This window comes from Bison bison, unplaced genomic scaffold (assembly GCF_000754665.1).
Source record: "Bison bison bison isolate TAMUID 2011002044 unplaced genomic scaffold, Bison_UMD1.0 scf7180017864229, whole genome shotgun sequence".
Classification (NCBI taxonomy): Eukaryota; Metazoa; Chordata; class Mammalia; order Artiodactyla; family Bovidae; genus Bison; species Bison bison.
In genome coordinates, this window is record NW_011494801.1 from 1,561,701 (window position 1) to 1,585,776 (window position 24,076).

The window sequence follows — 24,076 nt, forward strand, 5'->3', positions numbered from 1 at the left end:
CTACTTGCGGAGGCCACCTGGGTTTGTGAAATGAACCAACAGGAGGGAACTGCAGCAGCACAGAGAGAGGCTGAATCTCCATGTGTTCCCGCGCACCATCGGAGCACAGGGTGCCTATGGCAATCGATTTGTGTGCAAAAGAGAGACAGTGACCACAGACGGCTTCTCCAACATCTGGGAAGTGAAGTTAAATGCTATTACTTTGCTAAATATAGAAATATGTAAACTCTAAGCACATAAAGACATCCACCTCAAAATTGCTAGTATTTCAATTTTGAAAAATGTATTTCCACAGATCCTTGATGCATGCAGTCAGAGGGGCTTTGGAGGCTGCAGTCAGGCACAACAAAGATGTGTCTTTTCAAATTTTGACCTTACAGACCATGAAGAGAAGTAGCTATTTTTTAATCCTGGGCAACATACAAAAGACATAACACTGGACATTTAAAAATAACCGTTTTTAGTTTAATAGATTACATATAAGCCTATCTGCCACAAAATGTATCATTTTGATACTAAAATTTTTCGATCTGATACAATTCTGCATGGGCTGAAAATAAACAAGATAAGCTAAAACAGCATTAAAGGCAAAGGGAATTTGTGCAAAGCTGGAAGAAAGGAAAGCATGACACTGCCAACCCTTTCTGACCCTCCAGACAGAGGAGAAACCAGAGGTCTGGTTCTGTGTCTGAACAGAAGGAAGTATTCAGGAACCTGGAAGATGCTGCCTATACAGAAAAGTTAATAAGGGATAATCACAAGAGAATGAGTCATTAAAATCTTTGTTCTCTTTCATGAAAGGTTAGAAAGGATTGTCCAGAATATTAACTCTCATCAGGAATTTGTTTTTCTGAATATCCTGTATGTTTACCTTGCCTGATACAACTTTTTCCCATGATGGGAGATTCAAGAGTGTTTGAAGCCATTGGTCTCCTGTTAACTCAGAGTTTGAGTACCACCATTCCTGAGAGGAGAAAAAGAGAACACAGAATTCATTACTGCTTCTCAGCTTGTATGGTCAAGAGTGGTCTAATACAGAAATGGTCAAATGTACCTGAGCTTTTAAAATGAACAATGACTTTTGCTACCCAAACTAGGATAACTCTAACACATAGAGGAGAAAATTCATTTACTTATTCAACAAATACTGAGTATAATAAGGCACTGTGTTGGAGACTAAATGATTTTTGTGTTCCAACTGTTCACATTCTCGAGGAGAGGCAAGACATGCACATGAATAAAGGTGGTGGCGGTGTTTGGTCTCTGAGTTGTGTGTGACTCTGCGACCCCATGGACTGCTGCCCGCCAGGTTCCTCTGTACATGGGATTTTCTAGCCAAGAATATCAGGGTTGCCATTTCCTCTTATAAGAGATCTTCCTAACCCAGGGATCAAACACATGTCTCCTGCATTTCCTGGATTGGCAGGCAGATTCTTTACCAATGAGCCAACTGGGAAGCCCCATGAAAAGGTAGAGAAATTGCTAAATTTGAAGGATGGGAGGATCTCATGAGAACGGAAAGGGGAAGAGGAGGTGCAAATACCAAACCTATGGATATATCATCCCTTTCAGAAAGGCCTCTGATGGCCTTCCACACCCAGTGAAATCCAAAGCAGGTAGTGGGCTTCTTGGGCTCCTTAACATCCCCTGTGAGCGTCTTCCCCAGCTTGCTCTCTGATGCTACATACTTTGCTCATGTTCAGCCAGCACTTCTCCAGCACATTCCCTTGAGTTTCACAGAACTGTAAGGCTGTGTTCAGGAAGAGGTCACAATTCTGCCCCTCTCCCATTAGTATACAGACATAGGCCATCAGATGGTAGAGTCTTGGGTAGAAGACAGGCCCAGTGGTGTTTTGAGCCACCAGATTCTCCAAGTTCTAAAGGAAAAAGCAACATAACAGAATCAGAAAGGGATCCTTGACTGAAAGGATTTTTCCATTTCAGATCATTTGGGATCATTTCAAGGGTATAAGCAATCAAGTAAAAAAGCACATTACTGAAACATACATAGAAAGTAGTGGAGATTAGATGATAAAAGTCAAGTAGAGTGGCCCCAGTGGCTTACCCCAACCAAGAATGTGATATGGGTCTGCTCATTAACCCAAAAGGGTAACCATTTTAAAAAAATGAAACTGAGTCCCTCTGAAACTCAGTTCCCCCGCTGAATTTATGATTAACTTCTTTACCCAAATCTTTATTCTCTTTCTTGTCATGCCCCATTCCCCTCAAGAATTTGACTTGAGGAATATCAAAGAAAGCAGGCGACTGAAACTGAGTGAACTCCACAGGGCCCTCCCATGTACAAAAGCCCTTCTATGTCCCCTGTTTCTTGTTTGTAGAAAAAGGCTTCAGTCTCCTAGCTCTTCCCTGAGTTCCAAAGGGCAAATTCAAGCAGTTACTAATTAGGGAAGTAAGGGAATGTAGGAAAAAACCAGTCAAGAAAATATAGTTCAGTGATAAAAACAGTCTGAGCTCTTCCTCAAGGAAAATACATGACAATCTGATACATATCTTTGAGTTCTTCTGCAGGAACTAAGACCCTCACCCAGCTACAGGATGCTGACTCCATGCTGACTATAAGACATAGACCCCAGACTGGTTAGAACCAGAAGGTTGATGATTAACATTCGTGAAACACCACCCTGTTACCTCACCACCAGCCAGTCAGAATAAAGTCATGTACACTGCAGCCCTCACTCCAAATGTTGCCTTTAAAAACCTTTCCTTGAAAGTCATTGGGGAGTTTGGGTTTTTTGAATATGAGCTACCCATTCTCACTGCTGGGCCTGGCAATAAATGCTGTACTTTCCTTCACCACTACCTGGTGTCAGTAAATTGACTTTGCTCTGTGCCAGCAAGCAGACCCAAGTTCAGTTCAGTAACAGTAGTAGCATTTTCTTTTGTTTACCAAAGGAATATAATTTTTAAAATTTTAAAAATTATACCTCAACTGAAAAAAAATGTAAACACTGAAAAGGGGAAAAACAAATAGCACAGAATTAAAAAAAAAAATGATAGGAAAAAAAAGAATCACTCATAACACTAACAGCTAAAAAAAATTATTTTGACATTTGGATATACACCTTGACATTTGGATATACACCTTGACATTTGGATACACATTTTTATTTCTTTGCTGTGGACAGGGAATGTTGCCCACCATCCCGGTTCTATAAGAATCAAGCCATTAGTCACTGCAGCCACCCACCAATGGTGTGCCTGAGAAAAACAGGAAGTGTCTTGTGCTTTGGACACTGGTCATAGATAGTTAGATGCCTATCTAAGGAATAATTTCAATGAATCCAAATCCTTGCATCTTCTATACATAAAAAAGTGTTAAAATCATTAACTTGTGATGTTGTTCTTTGTGATTAGCAGTAATCTTTTGATGTTTTCCCCAGGAAAAAACTCCTATATATCCTGCCCTCTTCCTTACTTCCTCAGAGCAGTTACTCAAAAGCTATCTGTGAGGCTGTCCTCCAAGCTACAGATATAATCCTCAGTAAGAACCCTGAGTTGGCTTAAAGCTCAACATTCAGAAAACTAAGATCATGGCATCTGGTCCCGTCACTTCATGGGAAATAGATGGGGAAACAGTGGAAACAGTGTCAGACTTTATTTTGGGGGGCTCCAAAATCACACCAGATGGTGACTGCAGCCATAAAATTAAAAGACGCTTACTCCTTGGAAGGAAAGTTATGACCAACCTAGATAGCACATTGAAAAGCAGAGACATTACTTTGCCAACAAAGGTCCATCTAGTCAAGGCTATGGTTTTTCCAGTGGTCATGTATGGATGTGAGAGTTGGACAGTGAAGAAAGCTGAGTGCTGAAGAATTGATGCTTTTGAACTGTGGTGTTGGAGAAGACTCTTGAGAGTCCCTTGGACTGCAAGGGGATCCAACCAGTCCATCCTAAAGGAGACCAGTCCTGGGTGTTCATTGGAAGGACTGATGATGAGGCTGAAACTCCAATACTTTGGCCACCTCGTGCGAAGAGTTGACTCATTGGAAAAGACTGATGCTGGGAGGGATTGGGGGCAGGAGGAGAAGGGGACGACAGAGGATGAGATGGCTGGATGGCATCACCGACTCGCACATGAATTTGGGTGAACTCTGGGAGTTGGTGATGGACAGGGAGGCCTGGCACATTGCAATTCATGGGGTCTCAAAGAGTCAGACATGACCAAGCAACTGAACTGAAGAACCCTGAACAAAATCTAACTTGCACCGTCAGTTGGCACTGTCTCACACACACACACACACACACACACACATACTCATACTCACCACAACTGGTATCATACTAAACAGCAATTCAAAATATTTTTTTCTCATTTAGCACAACATTGTAAACCTTTTCCAGTGACATGATTCTTTAACATCAGATCTCACAAATCCAAATGCTGACAGTCATGTAAGAAACACAAATAAGAGGTAAGATAAGATAAGAAGCAAGTAAATTATGTCATACTGGAGAGAGTATGACCTAAATGTCGCCCTTCATCAGTTCCAGCCAATAGCTGCCCCTTAGAATTGGGGCTTAGAGTCATCAGATACTGCAATTTTTAAAAGAGTCAGAAATTCAGATTTTTTAATGTGAAAATGTCTTAATGTTTAAATATACCATTTCTGACTAATACATATATATTTACATATATATATATTTTTTAAGTTGTGTCCAATGCTTTTGTGAACCTATGGACTGTAGCCTGCCAGGCTCCTCTTTCCGTTGGACTTCACTAGCAAGAATGATGGAGTGGGTTGCTATTTCCTCCTGTAGAGATAACCAGCATTTTGAAAGGCATATCACTTTTTTCCCTCTAGTTTTTAAATACTATAAATCTGAGATCAACATCTTTATATATATAATTTTTGTTTACCACCTGATTATCTCCTTAGGGTCATTCCTAGGAGGAGAATTAAATGATGTGCATATTTTAAAGATATTGATGCATTTTGCAGAATGCTCTCTAGAAAGTTTATGAGAGTCCTTCAGAGGACTTCTCTGTTATGTTATGTCTTCTATGTTATGTTATGTCTGTTATGTTAATGTCTTCTCTGTTGTCTGCCAATTTGACCATCAACAAGACAATGTCTTATTCTTTTATTTCATTTACTTCAATATCACTGAAAGCAGAGGAACCGGGGATCAAATTGCCAACATCCGTTGGATCATAGAAAAAGCAAGGGAATTCCAGAAAAGCATCTACTTCTGCTTCATTGACTAAAGCCTTTGATCATGTGGATCACAACAAACTGGAAAATTCTTCAAGAGATGGGAATACCAGACCACCTTACCTGCCTCCTGAGAAACCTACATGCAGGTCAAGAAGCAACAGGTAGAACTGGACATGGAACAATGAACTGGTTCAAAGAAAGCAGCACATCAAGGCTGTATATTGTCCCTCTGCTTATTTAAGCTATATGCAGAGTACATCATGTGAAATGCCAGGTTGGATGAATCACAAGCTGGAATCAAGATTGCTGTGAGAAATATCAATAACCTCAGATATGCAGATGATACCACCCTAATGGCAGAAAATAAAGAGGAACTAAAGAGCCTCTTGAGGAATGTGAAAGAGGAGAGTGAAAAAGCTGGCTTAAAACTCAACATTCAAAGAACTAAGATCATGGCATCCAGTCCCATCACTTCATGGCAAATAGATGGGGAAAAAATAAAAACAGTGCAGACTTTATTTTCTTGGGCTCCAAAATTACTGGGGACAGCGATTACAGGCTTGAAGTTAAAAGACACTTGCTCCTTGGAAGAAAAGCAATGACAAACCTAGACAGCATATTAAAAAGCAGAGACATCACTTAGCAGTCAAAAGTCTGAATAGTCAAAGCTAGGGTTTTCCAGCAGTCATGTACAGATGGACTTCCCTGGTGGCTCTGTCTACAATGTGGGAGACTCGGGTTCGATCCCTGGGTGGGGAAGATCCCCCTGGAGAAGGAAATGGCAATCCACCCCAGTACTCTTGCCTGGAAAATCCCATGGACAGAGTAGCCTGGTAGGCTACAGTCCATGGGGTCGCACAGAGTCAGACACGACTGAGCGACTTCACGTTCACGTTCACGTTCATGTACAGATGTGAGAGTTGGACCGTAAAGAAGGCTGAGTACTAAAGAACTGCTACTTTCAAACTGTGCTGTTGGAGAAGACTCTTGGGAGTCCTTTGGACTGCAAGGAGATCCGACCAATCAATCCTAAAGGAAATCAACCCTGAATGTTCATTGGAAGGGTCGATGCTGAAGCTGAAGCTTTACTTTGGCCACCTAATGGGAAGAGCTTACCCATTGGGAAAAGACCCTGATGCTGGGAAAGACTAAAAGCAGGAGGGGAAGGGGATGACAGAAAATGAGACAGTTGGATGGCATCACCGATTCAGTGGACATGAGTTTGAGCAAAGTGCAGGAGATGATGAAGGACAGGGAGGCCTGGCGTGATGCAGTCCACGGGGTCACAGAGTCAGACACGCCTGAATAACAACAACAACAAACTTCAATATCATAGAAATGGATCGAAATGTAGATTTTTTCCTGACTAAACTGTTACACGTTTTCGTCCATCAATTCTTTGTTCAAGAAATTAAGCATCTACTGTATGTAATCAACCCTATGGGACATTCCCAGAACAAACCATTCACACCACATCCTCTGCCTTCCACTTGTTTGTAGAAAAGCTATATAGTCTATCTCCCAGGCCTCCAGTGAGTCACAGAAGACTGGCTCCAGAATTAATGGCTGAAAGTATATGACTGTGTAGTGACAAGAATAGCAGTTAGGCCAGGAGAATTGACAATAGTTTAAACAGTACCTCAGCCATATGGCAGCCACAGACTCTTTAGTTCCTCCCTGAAGTAACTAGATAAGTGTACCTGTTATACATTTCCTGAGTTGTTTTATAGATGCTAAAACTCCCACCAGATGGAAGAAGTTAACTACTTAATGACCACAAGATGTAGCCCCCAGACCTACTGGAGCCTGAGGATTGATCATGGTAACCTCTGGGACACTGCTCTGTTTCCTCACCATCAACCAATCAGAACTGTGCATGAGCTAATCACGTACCCTGTGACTTTTCTCCTTCTTGCCTTTAAAAATGCTTCCTTGAAACCTATTGGGGAGTTCAGGTTTTTTGAGTATTAGCTGCCCTGGACCCCTCATCTGGCACCTTACAATAAAGGCTGCACTTTTCCTCATCACAACCCAGTATCACTAGATCGGCTTTACTGTACTTGAGAGAATGAACCCAAGTTTGGTTCAGTAACATATGTAAAAGGCATTGCTCTATGTTTAGCGGGAAATACCAAGTTTGATTTTGTGTTCTTTTGGGCTCTTTTATTCTTTCTACTCGGAGAAGGCAATGGCAAGCCACTCCAGTACTCTTGCCTAGAAAATCCCATGGATGGAGGAGCCTGGTGGGCTGCAGTCCATGGGGTCGCTACGAGTTGGACGCGACTGAGCGACTTCACTTTTACTCTTCCCTTTCACACAATGGAGAGGGCAATGGCAACCCGCTCCAGTGTTCTTGCCTGGAGAATCCCAAGGATGGCAGAGCCTGGTGGGCTGCCGTCTGTGGGGTCACACAGGGTCGGACACGACTGAGGGGACTTAGCAGCAGCATTCTTTCTACTCCTCACCTCTACAACTCCCTCCCAATCCTGGGCTTCCCACCTCCATCACCTTGAAATCACAAACTCCTAAAGTACAAAGAGAAGGCTTTACTCATTTTTGCTGCAATCCCAATAGCAACTATTGTGTTTTTAGCCTGTTCTGTCTTGGGGACGAGATTCCCAGGTGACTCAGTGGTAAAGAATCTGCCTGCCAGCGCAGGAGATGCAGGAGACGCGGGTTTGATCCCTCGGTCAGGAAGATCTCCTGGAGGAGGACGTGGCAACCCACTCCAGTATTTTTGCCTGGAGAAGCCCACGGAAAGAGGAACCTGTCAGACAAGAGCCCACAGGGTCGCAAAGCGTCAGATATGACTGATGTGACTGAGCGTGAGCAGGAGCATGATTCATAAATATGTCGTATTTAGTAGTGAGTTTTAAAAAATGGAAATGCATGCACATACATAGAAGAAAATTTGGAAAGTGATTTCTCAATATGCATAAAGTGGTTATCTCTGGGTAGTAAGGTAAGTAAGGCAATTCATATTCTAATTATGGGGATAGAATTACCTTCAAAAACTTACCCTACAAACAGGTAGAACTTCTACAATCAGAGAAAATAATTATCACAGAAGGTAGAGAAAAAGCCACTTATGGTATGAAGTACCCTGGAAACCAAAGAAGAGGCCTTACCTTGAGTAGGTCAACTCCAGCGTCTTGAGCATTCTCTGATTGTTCTTCAATTTGCTTTTGAAGGTAGAGAACTTGTCCTTCCATATACCTACTGATGCTTATGCAGTAAAGAGCTGTTGGGGTTCTTCTCGACACAAGATTTTTGGCTCTATTGGAAAATACATGAAAGCTGTTCCATTCCTGCAGTCTGGCATACCTATATTACCACAGAAGAATAAGAAAAATCCGTATCACCCTTAGAATGGGCTGGTTTTCTGAAATGAGTCTCTCTAGAAGTGTAGCTACGAGAATGTGGGTCTCTGGAAGCCTGCCACTGGCCTATTCAGGGGAAATTATCTGATATGGAGCAAGGACAGAATAGAACTTTTTTGATGATTTGAAATTAATAGAATTGGGGGGAATACTTGGATAATATTAGGTACCATTTAACTCTCTGACTCTAAAAAATGAGGGAACTCCCTGGTGGTCCAGTGGTTAGGACTCTGTGCTTCCACTGCTGAGGGCCCCAATTCAATCCCTGGTCAGGGAACTAAGATCCTGCCAGCTGTGCAATGTGGCCAAGGGAAAAAAATTTTAAAAAGTGAAACAGAGCAAAGAGAGAGATTCTAAAGAGAGAGAGCCTAGGCTAACACTACTCAAAGTGTGGACCATAGAAAGGAATCGTCAGCATCACCTGAGTGCTTCTTAGACATGCAAGCTCTCTGGTCCAATCTAGATCTGCTGAATCAGACACTCTGGGGATGGGACCAGAAATCTGAGTTAATGGACTCTCCAGATGATTCTTATGCCCATAAAGTGGGAGCAGTATTGTCTTAAGCTACAGTTGTTGCAAGAACTCCTCAGGGAAGATAGAGTAGAATAAGAAATTAATGTGATTTTTGAATTTTAGATTCCTTGAACTTTAACTCACATGTGCAAATTAATTTGACTTTGGACTTCTATTACTTTAGACTTTAGCTAGCAAAGTGTAAATTAAATTAAATTTTAAATCCATATTTTTGGATTTTAATTTCTCCCAATGAGTTTTATAATAAAAGGAGATTTCTATTTGAATATGAAACTGCTCTAGTCTGTGGCACTTTATATAGGAATGTCTTTGCATTGTCATTTAACATCATAAAATCTCTAAATATTGGACTACATGACTGCATATATAATTTGAGATGGGAAGTGTATGTGAAAGTCGCTTAGTCATGTCTGACTCTTTACAAACCCATGGACTGTAGCCTGCCAGGATCCTGTCCATGGAATTCTCCAGGCTAGACTACTGGAGTGGATAGTCTGTCCCTTCTCCAGGGGATTTTCCCAATGGGGATTGAACCCAGGTCTCCTGCATTGCAGGCAGATTCTTTACCTGCTGAGCCACAAGGGAAACCCAAGAGTACTGGAGTGGGTAACCTATCCCTTCTCCAGCAGATCTTCCCAACCCAGGAATCGAACTGGGGTCTCCTGCATTGCAGGCAGATTCTTTACCAACTGACCTATGAGGGAAGCCCACATGACTGTTTATATAATTTGAGATGGGAAGTGGAATAGGGAATAACATTTAAGTCTTGGGGATGGCTGTGGCAGTAATTTAGTTAATGTTCTGGAGCCTTACTATTAATCTACTTCCTTGAAGCTAAGGTCATAGTCGCAGCCCTACTGAGTTTAAAATGTATGGGTTAAAAGATGAAGCTTTAGCCGGTTAATGGCTTAATGGGTTAATGGGGTAGGAGGCCTGCTTATTCCACCCTCCTGAAGCATCCTTCCATGTGAGGGAGCACCACTGGTGCAAAACTCTCCATTTCTTTCCCTGCCTCACTCACACCTCCAGTGGTAAGGAGTGACTTAGCTGGCTGGTGACTTTGGGACAGGAATTAGGCAGGTGTAGCTCTCTTTCTGGAGAAGGCAATGGCAACCCACTCCAGTGTTCTTGCCTGGAGAATCCCATGGACAGAGGAGCCTGGTGGGCTGCCGTCTATGGTGTCGTACAGAGTCGGATACGACTGAAGCGAGTTAGCAGCAGCAGCAGCAGCAGCTCTCTTTCATCTTGAGACCCAGTGAGAGCCTGGTGCCCACACAGGTAGCATGGTACTACCTGCCTTAATGAGGTGGAGAAGGGGCAGAGTTTTCTAGAACTTCTTACTGCTGATAGGGAAGTCTAATCCTGAGGTTCAATATCAAGAAGCTCACCTCTCTGCAGACATAAGCCATGTCCTCCAACATGGACTCTATCAACAGTGATTACGATTCCATCTTGGGGGTGGGGAGGGGGTGAGTGTGCTATATATTAGTCTCCCTCAAATCCCAACACTTCTCAGAAGCAAGTACTCTTTTCTTATAGATCTCTGTATTAACACAACATGCTTTGTGTGAGATAAGTGTTTGTTTCACTGAATACAATTTAAGTAGTATCACTGTTCTGGCCTTGGTTGAGGGGGATGAACTAGGTAATCCCCAAGGTGCCTTTCTGAGTAAATCTGCTCTGTCACCTTCCATCTGTGTTAAAAATTACTTTCCCTTTCTTTTTAGCAAATCTCATAGAAGTCTTCCAGGATCCAACATTTTCAAATTTGGCAATTTAGTGTTATGCAACACAGTGTTACCAGATAGCGATACACGAGTAAAGTCCCAGGAGCATTCCACTTTGGAATTTGAGGAGTCTGTTGTCTTCATTTTGGTGTATGAATTGCAAACACTCTTCAAAGGGTCTATAAACAAAGCCTTAAATAAAAGAGAAACAGGAGAGCTTGGCTGGTAGATTGAGAGTGGAGGGGTATCATCATCTTTCTGGCCTAGTAACTCCCAGAATAGTTCCCACTGTGAGGAGAGGTCTCAATCTCTGATTCCTTCATGAGTCCAAAGGGCCCCGTAGATTGCAACAACCAGGTGGCCGCACTACCCTGCGTTTGCCGAGTTCCTGCTTTTGTGGAAGTTTATGCATATCACTTACAAGTACAGAGTGTCAACCAGGCAGAAGTGGGAGTTAAACCAACCTCCCTGCTTGCATCTAAGGAATCAGCCTCAGTGCAGCCTGGGACTTCTCAATCTTCCCATCCACATTTCCCCTGCTGGCAGCAATAGCTGCATCCCCTTTTGAAAATACAGGTGGGAAAAAGAATGCCCAGGTTGCCAGCTCTGGTTTAATATGCACACTGCCTGCCTGGTATAACCTGAAGATTATCAGAGAAGAACTAGTTTTCCAAATCACCAACAGCTACCAGTGAATGAAACCCTTAGCATTAGCAGCCCTGTCCTTCACTTTAAAGCATGAAATCGCTAAGTATATCCTGTTAAAAATTAAATATGCTAGTGGAAGGTACATAGTAAGACACCATCAGTCACAATCACTATCACTGCATGACGAATGATCTGACACATTAACTGGCAGCTTAAATTCTAAACTTTCTTTCTTCTTGGTCCTTTATAATCCTTGCACTTTCTAGATGGCTCCTTAGCTCATAACACCAGGTTCTCCCCTTCCCTTTCCTGTATGTCTTTCCAGCCAGAAACCCACAGGTCTCAATACCCCTGCCCTGACTGCTGCCACACCACACCAACACGAGTCCCCTGGATCCCCAGTTCTCATAATTCCAAGGTCATGCTCACCAGAATAAAGCATGATATCCAAGCAAATAAAATAGAAAAACGCCCTGCTGAAGATGTGGTCTTCTGCTACAGAAAGATCCCACAGCCACCCCAGAACCTGGATCAGCTGCTTGTACCTATGAAAAAAAAAAGTGGTAGGATTAAAAAATGGTTGGGGGAGAGAAGGAAGTTCAGCTCTAGTCTCAGTCCTGCCCAGTAATGCAGAACCAAATACAATCCTGAAACAGACTTCAAACCTACTCCTAAATCTCAAATTGACTCTGTTCAATTGTTCTTTCATAGACCTCTCTATAAGGGTGGCCAGAATCAGACCAACTTGTCCTGGGCCTCTGGTCTTGGCTATTCTCTGGGCATTTGCCTCTCCTATGAGAGTGTTCCCTTTCTGCCCCCTGGCAGTGCTGGAGGCCTGATCCCCACACACTGGGGGTGACTGACTGGCCCAGTCACTGGCCAGAACAACCAGAGTAGATATGGTGCCTGGGAACGAGTTCTGTGAGACAGCAGTGACTTCCAAAGGGTGGTGATCATTGGTTACACCAGCTTTTGGTAAACCCTACTCCCTTCCCCATCCTATGGCCAGGGTTAAGTAAATCCAGAACATTCCATAAGTATATCTTTCTTCCTCTCATTTTGGAAAGTTCCTTGAGATAAATACCTGTTTTTCAAGAAGAGGGATTTACAAAGCCAGCAGAGGACCAGATAGTGTTTATTGGGATTCCGAAGCAATGACCACATCTTGTGGGCTCGAGAACCTGGGAACAAAACAATTCCAGTATAGTTCTGGTTATTACCTGTATTTGCATGCCCTTTCTTGACCAGCCAGCCCTTACCTAAGTCAATGGCCAAGTCCAACTGACCCATTAGGAGCTTGATGTAACCAAGCCTATCGGCCACATAGGTCATGATTTCAACGCCCTCGCGTTTCAGGGGGAGGTTGAAGATCTGCTTCATGGCCATGACCTCGTATTTGAACCACACGTCCTGGTAGCCAGCTAGATGTTGGTACAGCGAATAGTCCAGGTAGGCCTTAATGATCTGAAATGGCAGCAGTGGAGGAAAGGAGGAGAGATGGAGCAAGACTTAGATGGAACCCAAAGCAGAAAGACCAGGATATCACCCAATATCTGCCAGTAAACATGGATTCATTGAGTTTTGGAATGGAGCTGGACATTTGACCAAACCATGGGCTTAGATACAGAAATTAAGCTGAGTTCCTGCAGTTTAATGCATGAGTTCATGCATTAAACATGAACTATATAAGACAAGCTCAATGGCCCCTTTTGCCCATAGAGAGTCCTTGACAAAATATAAGAACTTGAATTTTTGTGAAAAATAAATGCCATAGCTTATATATGTGGATATAGGACTGCATACCAGAAGGCCTGGAAGGATTTATTCCAAATTGTAAAAAGCAGTTTACCTATTTGTTGCAGTTGGAGTAAAGATTTGAGGAACTTTTTATTTTATGCATTTCTGTGATGTTTAATTTAGTGTTATAACAAGCATGTATTACTTTCATTATTTAATAAAGAAAGGTTGATTTGGTTTTGTTTGCTTTCAAAAAAAAAGTAAGGATTAGTTCTGAACTTAATTGGAAGACGTATGAGAAGTTTGTTACTCTTTAAACAGCTCTTTAAAAATGATAAAGTTACTCCAAGATAGAAATGTTTAGAGAAGGCTGAAGAGAGTCCCTGCTACAGACACAGTTTACTACTAAAAAGAAAAACACCCAAACTCCCACAAAGCTCAGAATACATATAAACTATTTTGAAAAATACAAAGAGAAGAAAGACAGAACCTCACATGGTAGAATGGTCTGGAGGCATTTAGGGAATTCCTTTATTCCTCGTTTAGAACGAGTTTCAAGATAAGGCGGCCAGTAGGGAGGAAACGGGGCGGGGAGGTGAGAGAAAGAGAATTGTTGGGCAAATGAAAAATCAAATCTGTAATAAAGCTTAGTTCTTTTCAGATTTGGACCAAGAGAATTGAGGCCAACTGCTTCACTTTATGAGGAAAATATAAAGCTACAGGTTATGTGATTTGCTAGTAGTCACACTACAGATACATTGTGGAGTCCTAGAAACTTCTCTCTCGGTCTTTTCTTAAATAATTATTTTCTTGTGTTTTTACTACTATTTTTTGTCTTTATGAACATTTGGTTGCTGTGTGTGCACTTTCTTTAGCTGTGGTGAGCAGGGGCTATTCCACATTGCAGTGTACTGGCTTCTGTTGCCGGGGCGTCTCTTGTGGAGTCCGAGCTCTAGGACGATAGGCTCCAGTAGCTGTGGCCCGTGGCTTTTAGTGGCTCTGCTCCATGTGGACTCTTCCCAGACCAGGGATTGAACACATGGCCCCTGCGATGGCAGGCAGATTCTTAACCACTGGACCACTGGGGAAGCCCTGGAAACTACTCTCCTGGTACCCGTTCTTTCTCACTGTTATCCTACACAGAGCACCTCATCTGCTTTGAACACCCAGGGGAGATTTTCCCTCCTCTTCTGGCCTCGGTCACAGCCATGTTGTTAACAAGCATCTTTTGATTCACTTTCCAATTTTGACTTTTCCCTTTTATGTCTTCCCTGCCCCTTACTCCACCACACTTTTAGGAGATAGCCCCAAGGATGAAGGAGAAGTAAAACATTTCATTCAAAAAAAATATTTGTTGAGTACGTACTACATGGCAGACACCATTCTAGGAACTCAGGGTGTGAAGAGATCAAAGCGAATTGCATAACATCAAGAGATTTGGGTCAGGAAAAATAGTGAAAGAATTTGAAATGGGCCAAAATAAAACAAAACAAAATCAAAATGTGTCCTGTCCAGCTTACTTACCAAGGTAATCTCTGCTTTTCACTGTCATTGGGCTACTTTACAATTCTGTATACTATAGAAAACTGGTAGTGATGTAAATGATTCTTTTTCATAGAAATATAAATGTTTGATGGAATATAAGTGATTTTATTCCTGCTCTGTGGCTTGACTAGTTTTGCATACATTCGTAAATTAAATTCTCCTGGGAACCAGTTGTAACGTCTTACTAGTTCTCTCACTAATTTTAATGAGCTCAATAAAATCTTTGATGTGTGCTCTTTTACATTTTTTTGTTTTGGCCATTTTGTGCAGCTTATGGGATTTTAGTTCCTTGACCAAGGATTGAGCTGAGGCAGTGAGAGGTGCGAGCACAGAGTCCTAACCTTTGGACGAATGATTTTATCTTTTTAAAAAGAATTATCCTTTTACATTTTCTTTTTCACCTTCATCCTCTTATGTGTACAATGTGGAGTTTTCCAGGAGAGAATCAGGTGACATTACAATGAAGTGAAGATAGAAGCAGATTGAGATTTTAGCCTGTCCTCTGTGAAATCAGACATTAAGGTATTTGCAAAAATGTAATACATGCCATTCTCACTAAATTTTTTGTCTGGGGAAATAGCATTTTTTTCCAATGAAAATGTTCATTATATTCATGTGTCATTGGTTTATTTTCTTTAATTTTTTTTTTTTTTTAAGTAGGATTCCGGTTCCTTGACCAGGGATGGTACCTGTGCCTCCTGCAGTGGAAGCATGGAGTCTTAACCACTGGACTGCCAGGGAAGTCCCCCCAAAATATTTTTAAAGTACCTCAGTTTTTGTTTCACATATAGCAATATCAGTAGATACAACCTATATAAATGTATGAACCCATATAAAAGTACATAAACCCATAGAAATATACAAACCCACATAAAAAGCTATTGCATGCATGCTCAGTCACTTCCGACTCTTTATGACCCTGTGGACTGCAGTCCACCAGGCTCCTCTGTCCATGGGATTCTCTAGGCAAGAATACTGGGGTGGGTTACCATGCCCTTCTCCAGGGGATGTTTCCGACCCAGGGATAAACCTATGTCTCCTGCATCTCCTGCATTGCAGGCGTATTCTTTAACCACTGAGCCACCTGGGAAGCCCATAAAAAGCTATTGGAGGTCCTCAATTATTAAAAGTATAAGGGGATTCTGGGATCAAAATGTTTGACAACTGTGGGCCTCGGCAGAACAATTCAGCCTGGAAGGCTTTTATTATACCTTCATTATTTTGAATTTTGATTGGATTTCATCCGGCTTTTCTCTCCAAGTGAGATTCAGATATATAAAAAGCAGCTATAAAAATACCCTACCTGGAAATCATCTTGAGTTTCCAGTGCAGTATTCACTTGCATCAGAGCTGCCAGGTGACAATAATACTTGTAGTGGAAAAAAAAATTTAAGCTATAGATTTGCCACAGCAAGGAGAAACAAGTGGTTTGCTGGTAAAGCTGTGCCAGCCTCTTCTTCCTATTAAAGGATACACACAGGACAAAAGAAAAAGGTATCATCACCAACATACTTGAGGGAAGCACAGGTGCAGAGTCCTCAGTACCGGCGTGGGGGTCTGAATAGACTTGAGTTTGAGGCCTGTTTCCCTTACTTAAACTTAAAATTAAACTTAAAATTAAGTTTACATGTTGTGTCCGACTCTGCGACCCCATGGACATTCTCCAGGCCCAAACACTGGAATGAGTAGTCTTTCCCTTCTCCAGGGGATCTTCACAACCCAGGGATGGAACCCAGGTCTCCCTCATTGCAGGCAAATTCTTTACAGGCTGAGCCACCAGGGAAGCCTAAGAATACTGGAATGCATAGCCTATCCCTTCTCCAGCGGATCTTCCCAACCCAGGAATCAGACCGGGGTCTCCTCTGTTGCCAGCAGATTCTTTACCAACTGAGCTATCAGGGAAGCCCTACATGTAAATTAACATGCACATTAATTTTTTTTCAGTTTCAGCAAGCAATATTTTTTATTGATGTACAGTTGATTTACAAATGTTGTGTTAATATCTGCTGTATAGCACTGATTCAATCACACACACACATATATACATTATTTTTTAAAATATTCTTTTCCATTGTGATATATCACAGAATATTGAATATAGTTCCTTGTGCTATACCGTAGGACCTTGTTGTACATGCATATTAGTTTTTATGAAGCCCATTTTCTCCACTGCACAATGGAAACCATAATGCTTTGTGATGATTAATTAAGATAATTTATTTATATGTAAGAGCACAGATGTAAATCATTTTATTTACATCTATAAATTTATTTATAATTTAGTTATATATAAGACCTGGCCCCTGTCAGGTCACTGCCATTTAAGTGAAATTATTTAAAAAGCACATTTATATAATTTTATCTCATTTGTGTCTGAGGATGACTCCATAAGAAAGGAAGGAATAATTAACCCCATTTTACATAAGCAGAGAGTGAGACTCAGGTTAAGTAATCAAGTAAAAGTAACAGAGCTAGAATGTAACAGTGCCAGGACTGCAGCTCCACCTCCAGCCTAGCCAGTCCAGTGTGTCATTTCCTATACACACTGCTGTCAGGACCTAGGTCTTAGCTTAACAAATGAAATGAGTACTTTACACAAATCCATTCTGCTGTGGTCTGAATTCATCCCCCCAAGTTTGAATTCTAACTCCTAAAAAGTAACAGGATTAGTAGCGGGGCCTTTAGGACACGATTAGGTTATGATTCTCGGAACCCTCTTGAATGGGATTAGAGCTCTTATAAAAGTTCCTGGCGCCTTTCCACCAAGTGTGGATATGACAAGAAGTCTTAAGAGGGCCTGGCCTCACTGTACTGCCACTAGGGCCTCAGACTCCCGGCCTCCACAACTGTGAGCAATAGTCTGCTGTTAATAAGCTACCCAGCCTGTGGCACTTTGTCATAGCAGTCCAGAGGGACTAAGACACATTCTGACTATGGGGTGGAATGCTGCAGGAGATGGTGAACTTCCTGTGCTGGAATTATTCAAGGAAAGGATGACTGACCACCTACCGAGAATGTTTGGGGACTCAGTCTCAGCCTCCACAAATCATTTAATTGATAATGTAGCCCCCGATCTTTTCTGTTTGTGATAAAAAGGGGACCCTAAACTGGCTACAATATTAGTAATTTAACAAAGCCAAGAAAACAAAATATAATTATAAATAACTATCAAAAAAGAGATCTTAAGTAAAGTTGAGAAGGAATAAAGATATCCTAGAGATTCTTAAAAAAAAAAAAAAAAAAAAGAATATTCATTTGGCTGTACATGGTCTTAGTTTAGCTGCAGCACGTGGGATCTAGTTCCGTGACCAGGGATCAAACCCAGGCCCCCCTGCACTGGGATACAGGGTCTTAGACACTGGACCAGCAGGGAAGTCCCTATCCTAGAGATTCGTAATGAAGAACTCCAGGTACTCTCAGTTCAGTAACACTGACGACATTCATTCTGTTGTGGAAATTATTTTTTAAAGGTTCTAAGGAAACATGGAGAATGTAAAAATCCCTTATAACAGGGACGAAGCTATGGAAACTCTGACATTAAAGGTATTTCTTTGTGTCCTTATTTTTGAGATGAGAACCTTTTGACTGGAGAGCATTTTAAGCTCTGTACTTTCTTCCTGATCATCAATTTTTCACCTTCTCCTCTTGTGCTGCTGCTGCTACTGCTAAGTCACTTTAGTCATGTCCGACTCTGTGCAACCCCATAGACAGCAGCCCACCAGGCTCCCCCGTCCCTGGGATTCTCCAGGCAAGAACACTGGAGTGGGTTGTCATTTCCTTCTCCAATGCATGAAAGTGAAAAATGAAAGTGAAGTCGTTCAGTCGTGTCCAACCCTCAGCGACCCCATGGACTGCAGCCTTCCATGCTCCTCCATCCATGGGATTTTCCAGGCAAGAGTACTGGAGTGGGGTGCCATTGCCTTCTCCACTCCTCTTGTGCAGGAACTTCTTATTCCTTTTACAAAATGGGGCTGTATATTAGGCTTATTGGATTTAGGGAATGAAAATATAGGATGCTGAGTTAAATCTGAATTTCAAAATAATTCTTTTAAAATGCCTATGCCTTAAGTATCTTGTGTGATATAATGTATACTAAACAAAAAAATCATTCATTATTGATCTGAACTTCAAATTTAACTAGGCATCCTTTATTTCATCTGACAACTCTCTGTGACCCAAACTTCAATTCTCTCTTATCTCTCAGAGAGATCTCTACTGAGCCTCTCCCTGCCCCTCTCTCCCCTGGCATCCTCTGAGGCAGCAGGCTTTAGATTCTCAGGAGCCTGATTCCAACCTGCAAAGGGGCTCAGCTTCACCTCATTTCCAACCCTGTCCCCCTCCACCCTACCCCAGTCAAGAGAACACTTTCAGGAAACTGGGGAAGGCAGTTTTTGGTGAGGTTGCAAAAGGATTTCAGCCGTTTGCTCATAGACATAGATATTTGTATCTCAGGCAGAACCTGGTGTGCTGCAGTCCATGGGGTTGCTAGGAGTCAGACACGACTGAGCGACTTCACTTTCATTTTTCACTTTCATGCATTGGAGAAGGAAATGGCAACCCACTCCAGTGTTCTTGCCTAGAGAATCCCAAGGACAGAGGAGCCTGGTGGGCTGCCGTCTATGGGGGTCGCACAGAGTCAGACATGACTGATGCGACTTGGCAGCAGCAGTAGCAGCAGCAGAACCTGTAGGAATATTGCTACTGGCCTCTCCCGGGGTGGAACAGATCATCTGTCAGTTCTCCAGATCCCCAACTAGGTGACACCTCTTTTGGTCTTTTCCTAGGTAGGTAGAATATATTATAAAAAGTTTGATGTGGAAAATTTTAAACATACACAATAAAACAGAAAAATATGAGGTACATATACCCAGCATTCAGCTCCAACAACTATCAACATTATCATTGCATCTGTTATTTTACTCACTGTATCCCTCCTCTACACCACCTCATTATTCTTTGTAGTTCTTTTATAGATAAAATTTACATGTTGAAATGTACAGATCTTAATGGTATAATCTTGATCGATAGCTACCCTCTGTAACCCACAGATTTTCTATCAATGGAGATACAAAAATGGATGGGCCATTTTGAATTTTAGCAGATGTCTTCAGGACCTGCCATTTTTCTCTGGGGCAGGGACAATACCCAGGGTTTTAGCACTGAATTGGAAGATGACTTTTGACTGAGGCTCTAGGAACAGGTGGTACAGATTCCCATTGAAACATGGATGGTCAAGGGGTTAGTGGGTGAGACGAGTAGGGGAGGCACTGGAGCTCATCTTGCAAAGGGCTCCTTTACGTTTTTGTCACCTGAACTCCTTTGGCAAAAGCTGCCTGTTAAGTTGTTCTGAGGCAACCCAGCCCTGGCCTGGGAGCCCGCCACCTCTCCCTCACTAGCAAGCCACCTGGACTCCTCGCGCCTGTTAGAGGCCCGCTCTTTGGGGACTGCTGGACTATGTGCAGGTCTCTCTCCTTCTGGGGAGTGAGATGAGACCCCTAGCTCTCTGCAGCTCTTTCCTTACCCTGGAGGTGAGCTCTCTTGGGCCTGTTGATTCTGATTCACATAATGAAAGTGTCTGTTTTTTTCAACCCGAGTCTGGAGAAACAAGGAGATTAAGTTGTAAGGAAAGATTCTATTGAGGAACTTCAGAGCCTTCCTCAGCATTTTTTTGGCAAGCACCATCTGGCCCATGTTGAAACAGACCTAGAAGGAGAAGAAAGGGGAAGAAAGGAAAGAAAAAGGCAATTATTCCAAGCTTGGTTTATATGTTCCAAAAATACTTAATTTAGGAATCTTTTTTTTTTTTTTTAAGTAATTTAAAGCCCAGGAACAAAATCCTCCTGTGCTTGGCATAATCTGAAATGTTTCTTGGATATATCTGTGGAAGGATGGTTGAATGACTAGGATTTTGCATCCTCATTGTTCATAATCTACCTCTGAGAAAATGTTTACTTATTCCTGTCCCTTTTTTGGAGGTTGTTACAAAAAATATTTCATAAAGCTGTCACTGAGAGGCTAAGGAAGATCTTGCTGCAGAAAGTGATGGTAAGGAAGTTTGAGTCCCAGGGCTTGGGATCCTGGAGTCTTGGAAAAGATCTGTGGCAGAGGATGGGAGGAGGAGGTAGAAAGTATAGGGATGACTTCTATGACTTCTTCTATATAAAGCCCCAGTGATAAATAACAGGTTAATCACGTTTCTAATGATTTCTTACCTGACCTTTGAGGGTAAAAAAGGTAGCCCATTCAAAAGTCTTACTCCAAGATTTGTCCTTCTTGAGAATTTTCAGCAACCTCTCTCCCTCATTCAAATATAGATAAGCCTGCAACCAGCACAAGGAGCAGAAAATGTTGAGTCAACGGTGATCAGGACCACAGGGGCCATTGCCCCAAACTCCACTGAAGGAAGAGAGTCAGGACCACTCCAGCTCCTGATTCCATCTCTACCTTTAGCCCCTGATCAGAAAGGAGGGGTGGAGAAAGTTCCTGCTGAAGATACATATCACCTTCATGTCCATCTTGGTCACTGAATCTCTCATTCTAGAAGATGAATCTAGAAATCTCCTTCTTTCTTCATGTTGTCATATAAGACATCTTACCTGAAGTTTTCCCCAGGGCAGTTTCCCTCTTTGAGTAATTCCATCCCCAGGTCCCCTATTTCCAACCATGTTCTCATGGCTCCTGAGACCATCCCCACATCCATGAAGGCCAGTCTCTACCTATGGAATGAATCATGGACTGTTTCCATTTTTTTTTTTTTTCTGGTCAGGGCCATCTTTGGGAGGTAGAAGAGAAAGTTAAGGCCCTTAATAACCTTTGTCACTTCATCTTCAATGAAACATCATTAAGAGAGTCTTGGCACATGTGAACACAAAGGCAAGCTCAGACTTGAAGAGTAAAATAAGGTGAGACAACGTCCGCAGGTCTCATGCAGTCTAAGTGGTATGTGTAGAAGGCTGAAAGGGAGACAAGGTTTCTATGCTGGGAGAGGGGGATGCAAATGGCACATTGTGGGACCCTGCTCTAGGCTCTGCTTCCAATCAATCATTGTTTTCCTGAACATTCATCACTCCCTGTAGAGTGAGAGGAGGGTGAGCACAGGCTCAGCAAGTTGGCCCCCAAGGCTACCTAAACCTTCTCTTTCTGGGATTCACTGGCCACATCACCCTCTTCTTCACATATGTGTATAAAATACATATTATATTTTGAAGGCTTTCCTTCAAAATACTTGAGAGAACCAGAGCTTACTGACATTTTTAATAATTTAATTTAAAAATCTTATATAAATCTAAGTTGTAGGGGTTAATTAGGCCACCACTATAAAATCTGGATGGGTCCACCAGTGCAGGCATGAAGGGTGGCAACCACGGCTACTCAGGTGTGGGAAGCTTTTCCCGAAGCTGGCTGGAAGTCAGATGAAGCAAGGCCCAGAAAGACATTTCCTCAAATGAGTTCATGGAAGCTTAGTCCAGCCAGCTACTCTATGAAAAGTGATCTAAGGTCAAATAAGTTTAAGAGAAATAATATGTCCCAGTCCTAGCCCAACCCTCCAGGAGATTTCTGTGCATCTTAGCATATAAAGGCTCTGAATATTGGTAGTACAGAAACCTGCTTATCTTTATTCAGTTCAGGGCTTCCAAACTTAACAATGAATTCTTTCATTTAATTATATGTATCAAATCCCCACATTTCTAAGGGCATATTGCCCTGAAACTTATTTACAGTTATCCTGGAGAAGCATTCACTAGTGCTTTGGTAGCCTAAAGGTATGTATGATAACTTAGCACAAATTACATGAAAACCAAAGTGAGTGAGCCCCTTCATAGATCACAAGAGTAAAACTAGATTTGTTCTTATTCAAAGACCTACAGGTATTGTGCTGACAGATATTTGGGGAAGACAGAGGGCAAATGCATCTGGGACATTACTGAGGAAGTCTGTACTGAAACTGAAGAGTTGAGACCAGAGTCTCATATAGGTAGACAATCCATAGCAAGTTTTTAAAGGTGGCAATATAATGTATAATGGTAGTTGCGGTTTGTTCTGACTTTCTTCAATCTCAGGTCATTTGCCCTCTGAGCAATTTGATTTTCAAAGGAAGAGGCTACTGGCAGGAATCAAGAACACGAAGCAATAAACAAAACAAAACAAAACAAAAACTAGAGCTTCCCTTCTGGCTCTCTGATCTGTAATTTGTCTCAAGGATGGAGGTGATCTGGGTAGAAACAGCTTACCATATAATTATCACCCAAGACGAGATAAGCAGACACAAGTTCTAGGAAGTAATATAAGGCTTTGTTGTTTTCTTCCAAAGCAAGAAAATGGTGAGCCAGAGGCATGATGACAATCTCTAGGATCTCCTCACACTGGCACGATTCCAAAGGGATGACATTATCTTCAGACATCTTCATTTTTGTTATAATGTTATCAAAGAAACTCAAGATCTTTTCTCTTATTTCTTCAGAACTGTCCAAATGCAGAAATAAATAGGAGTAATAACTTGTAGATATAGATAGGATTTGATATGAAACTATCTTTTAAAACAAATAAAAGAGCAAGATAAGAAAACCTAATGTAGGGACTTCCCTGGTGGTGTAGTGGTTTAGACTCTGAGCTTCCACTGCAGGGAGCTCAGGTTCCATCCCTGGTCAGGGAAATAAGATCCCACATGCCACACAGTGTGGACAGAAAAATAAAAGAAAATCTAATGTAGATTTCCTCCATTTGGTAGGTTTTAGCATCTGTAAAATAACTCAGGAAGTATGAATCAGATACTACTATCTACGTATTTTCAGAGAGGAGTTACATACAGCAGAGGACATGGGGTGCCGTGAGGTGCTACGGTCTGTCTTGGGAAGGACCCACCACGATCCTGCTCGGTTACATAATGACTGATTAGACTTAAAACATAACCCTCTGACTTGTGCCTTAAAGAGCCAGAGTACTGACCAAACAAATGATTCTAACAATGGTCTGAATTTAATGCCAATTGTTCATGCTCTATTTTCTAAACAATTATAGATGACTGTACCTGAGATTTTCGGAAAATATTTCAGATTTCTTAGAAGTCTCTATTCTTGAAAAAGTGATCTCTTCTTCAGCTGGAAAATAAACAAACAAGTGAGTTGTATCAGTCGTTGAAATGATCACGTGGCAGAGATGTCTGGGGTATACTGAAGCTTCCTGTTCCCTTTCCACAATAAAATTGTTGTTGCCTAGCCAGGATCTACATTTCTCAGTCCTTTTGCATCTTTTTCTTTTTCCTTTTTGGTCCCTGTCATGCTGTGCAGCTTGCAGGATATCAGTTCCAAGCCCATGTCAGTGAAA

The 24,076-nt window shown here is 41.9% G+C and overlaps 1 protein-coding gene across 1 annotated transcript in view; it reads right to left on the reverse strand.

The window, feature by feature from the left end:
- Positions 1–729: 729 nt before the first annotated feature.
- The window catches only part of ADCY10 (adenylate cyclase 10 (soluble)), an 80,927-nt gene continuing 57,580 nt past the window's right edge, over positions 730–24,076 (reverse strand). The window contains exons 21-32 of the mRNA XM_010846010.1: positions 23,781–23,850; positions 22,984–23,215; positions 20,965–21,072; positions 20,274–20,455; positions 16,056–16,212; positions 12,730–12,934; positions 12,555–12,651; positions 11,900–12,015; positions 10,897–11,014; positions 8,309–8,504; positions 1,689–1,877; positions 730–964 (exon numbers count right to left, since the gene is read on the reverse strand). Of these exons, the coding sequence (XP_010844312.1) occupies positions 803–964; positions 1,689–1,877; positions 8,309–8,504; positions 10,897–11,014; positions 11,900–12,015; positions 12,555–12,651; positions 12,730–12,934; positions 16,056–16,212; positions 20,274–20,455; positions 20,965–21,072; positions 22,984–23,215; positions 23,781–23,850 (1,832 nt within the window). The 3' untranslated portion in view covers positions 730–802. The remainder of the gene's footprint in view (positions 965–1,688; positions 1,878–8,308; positions 8,505–10,896; positions 11,015–11,899; positions 12,016–12,554; positions 12,652–12,729; positions 12,935–16,055; positions 16,213–20,273; positions 20,456–20,964; positions 21,073–22,983; positions 23,216–23,780; positions 23,851–24,076) is intronic.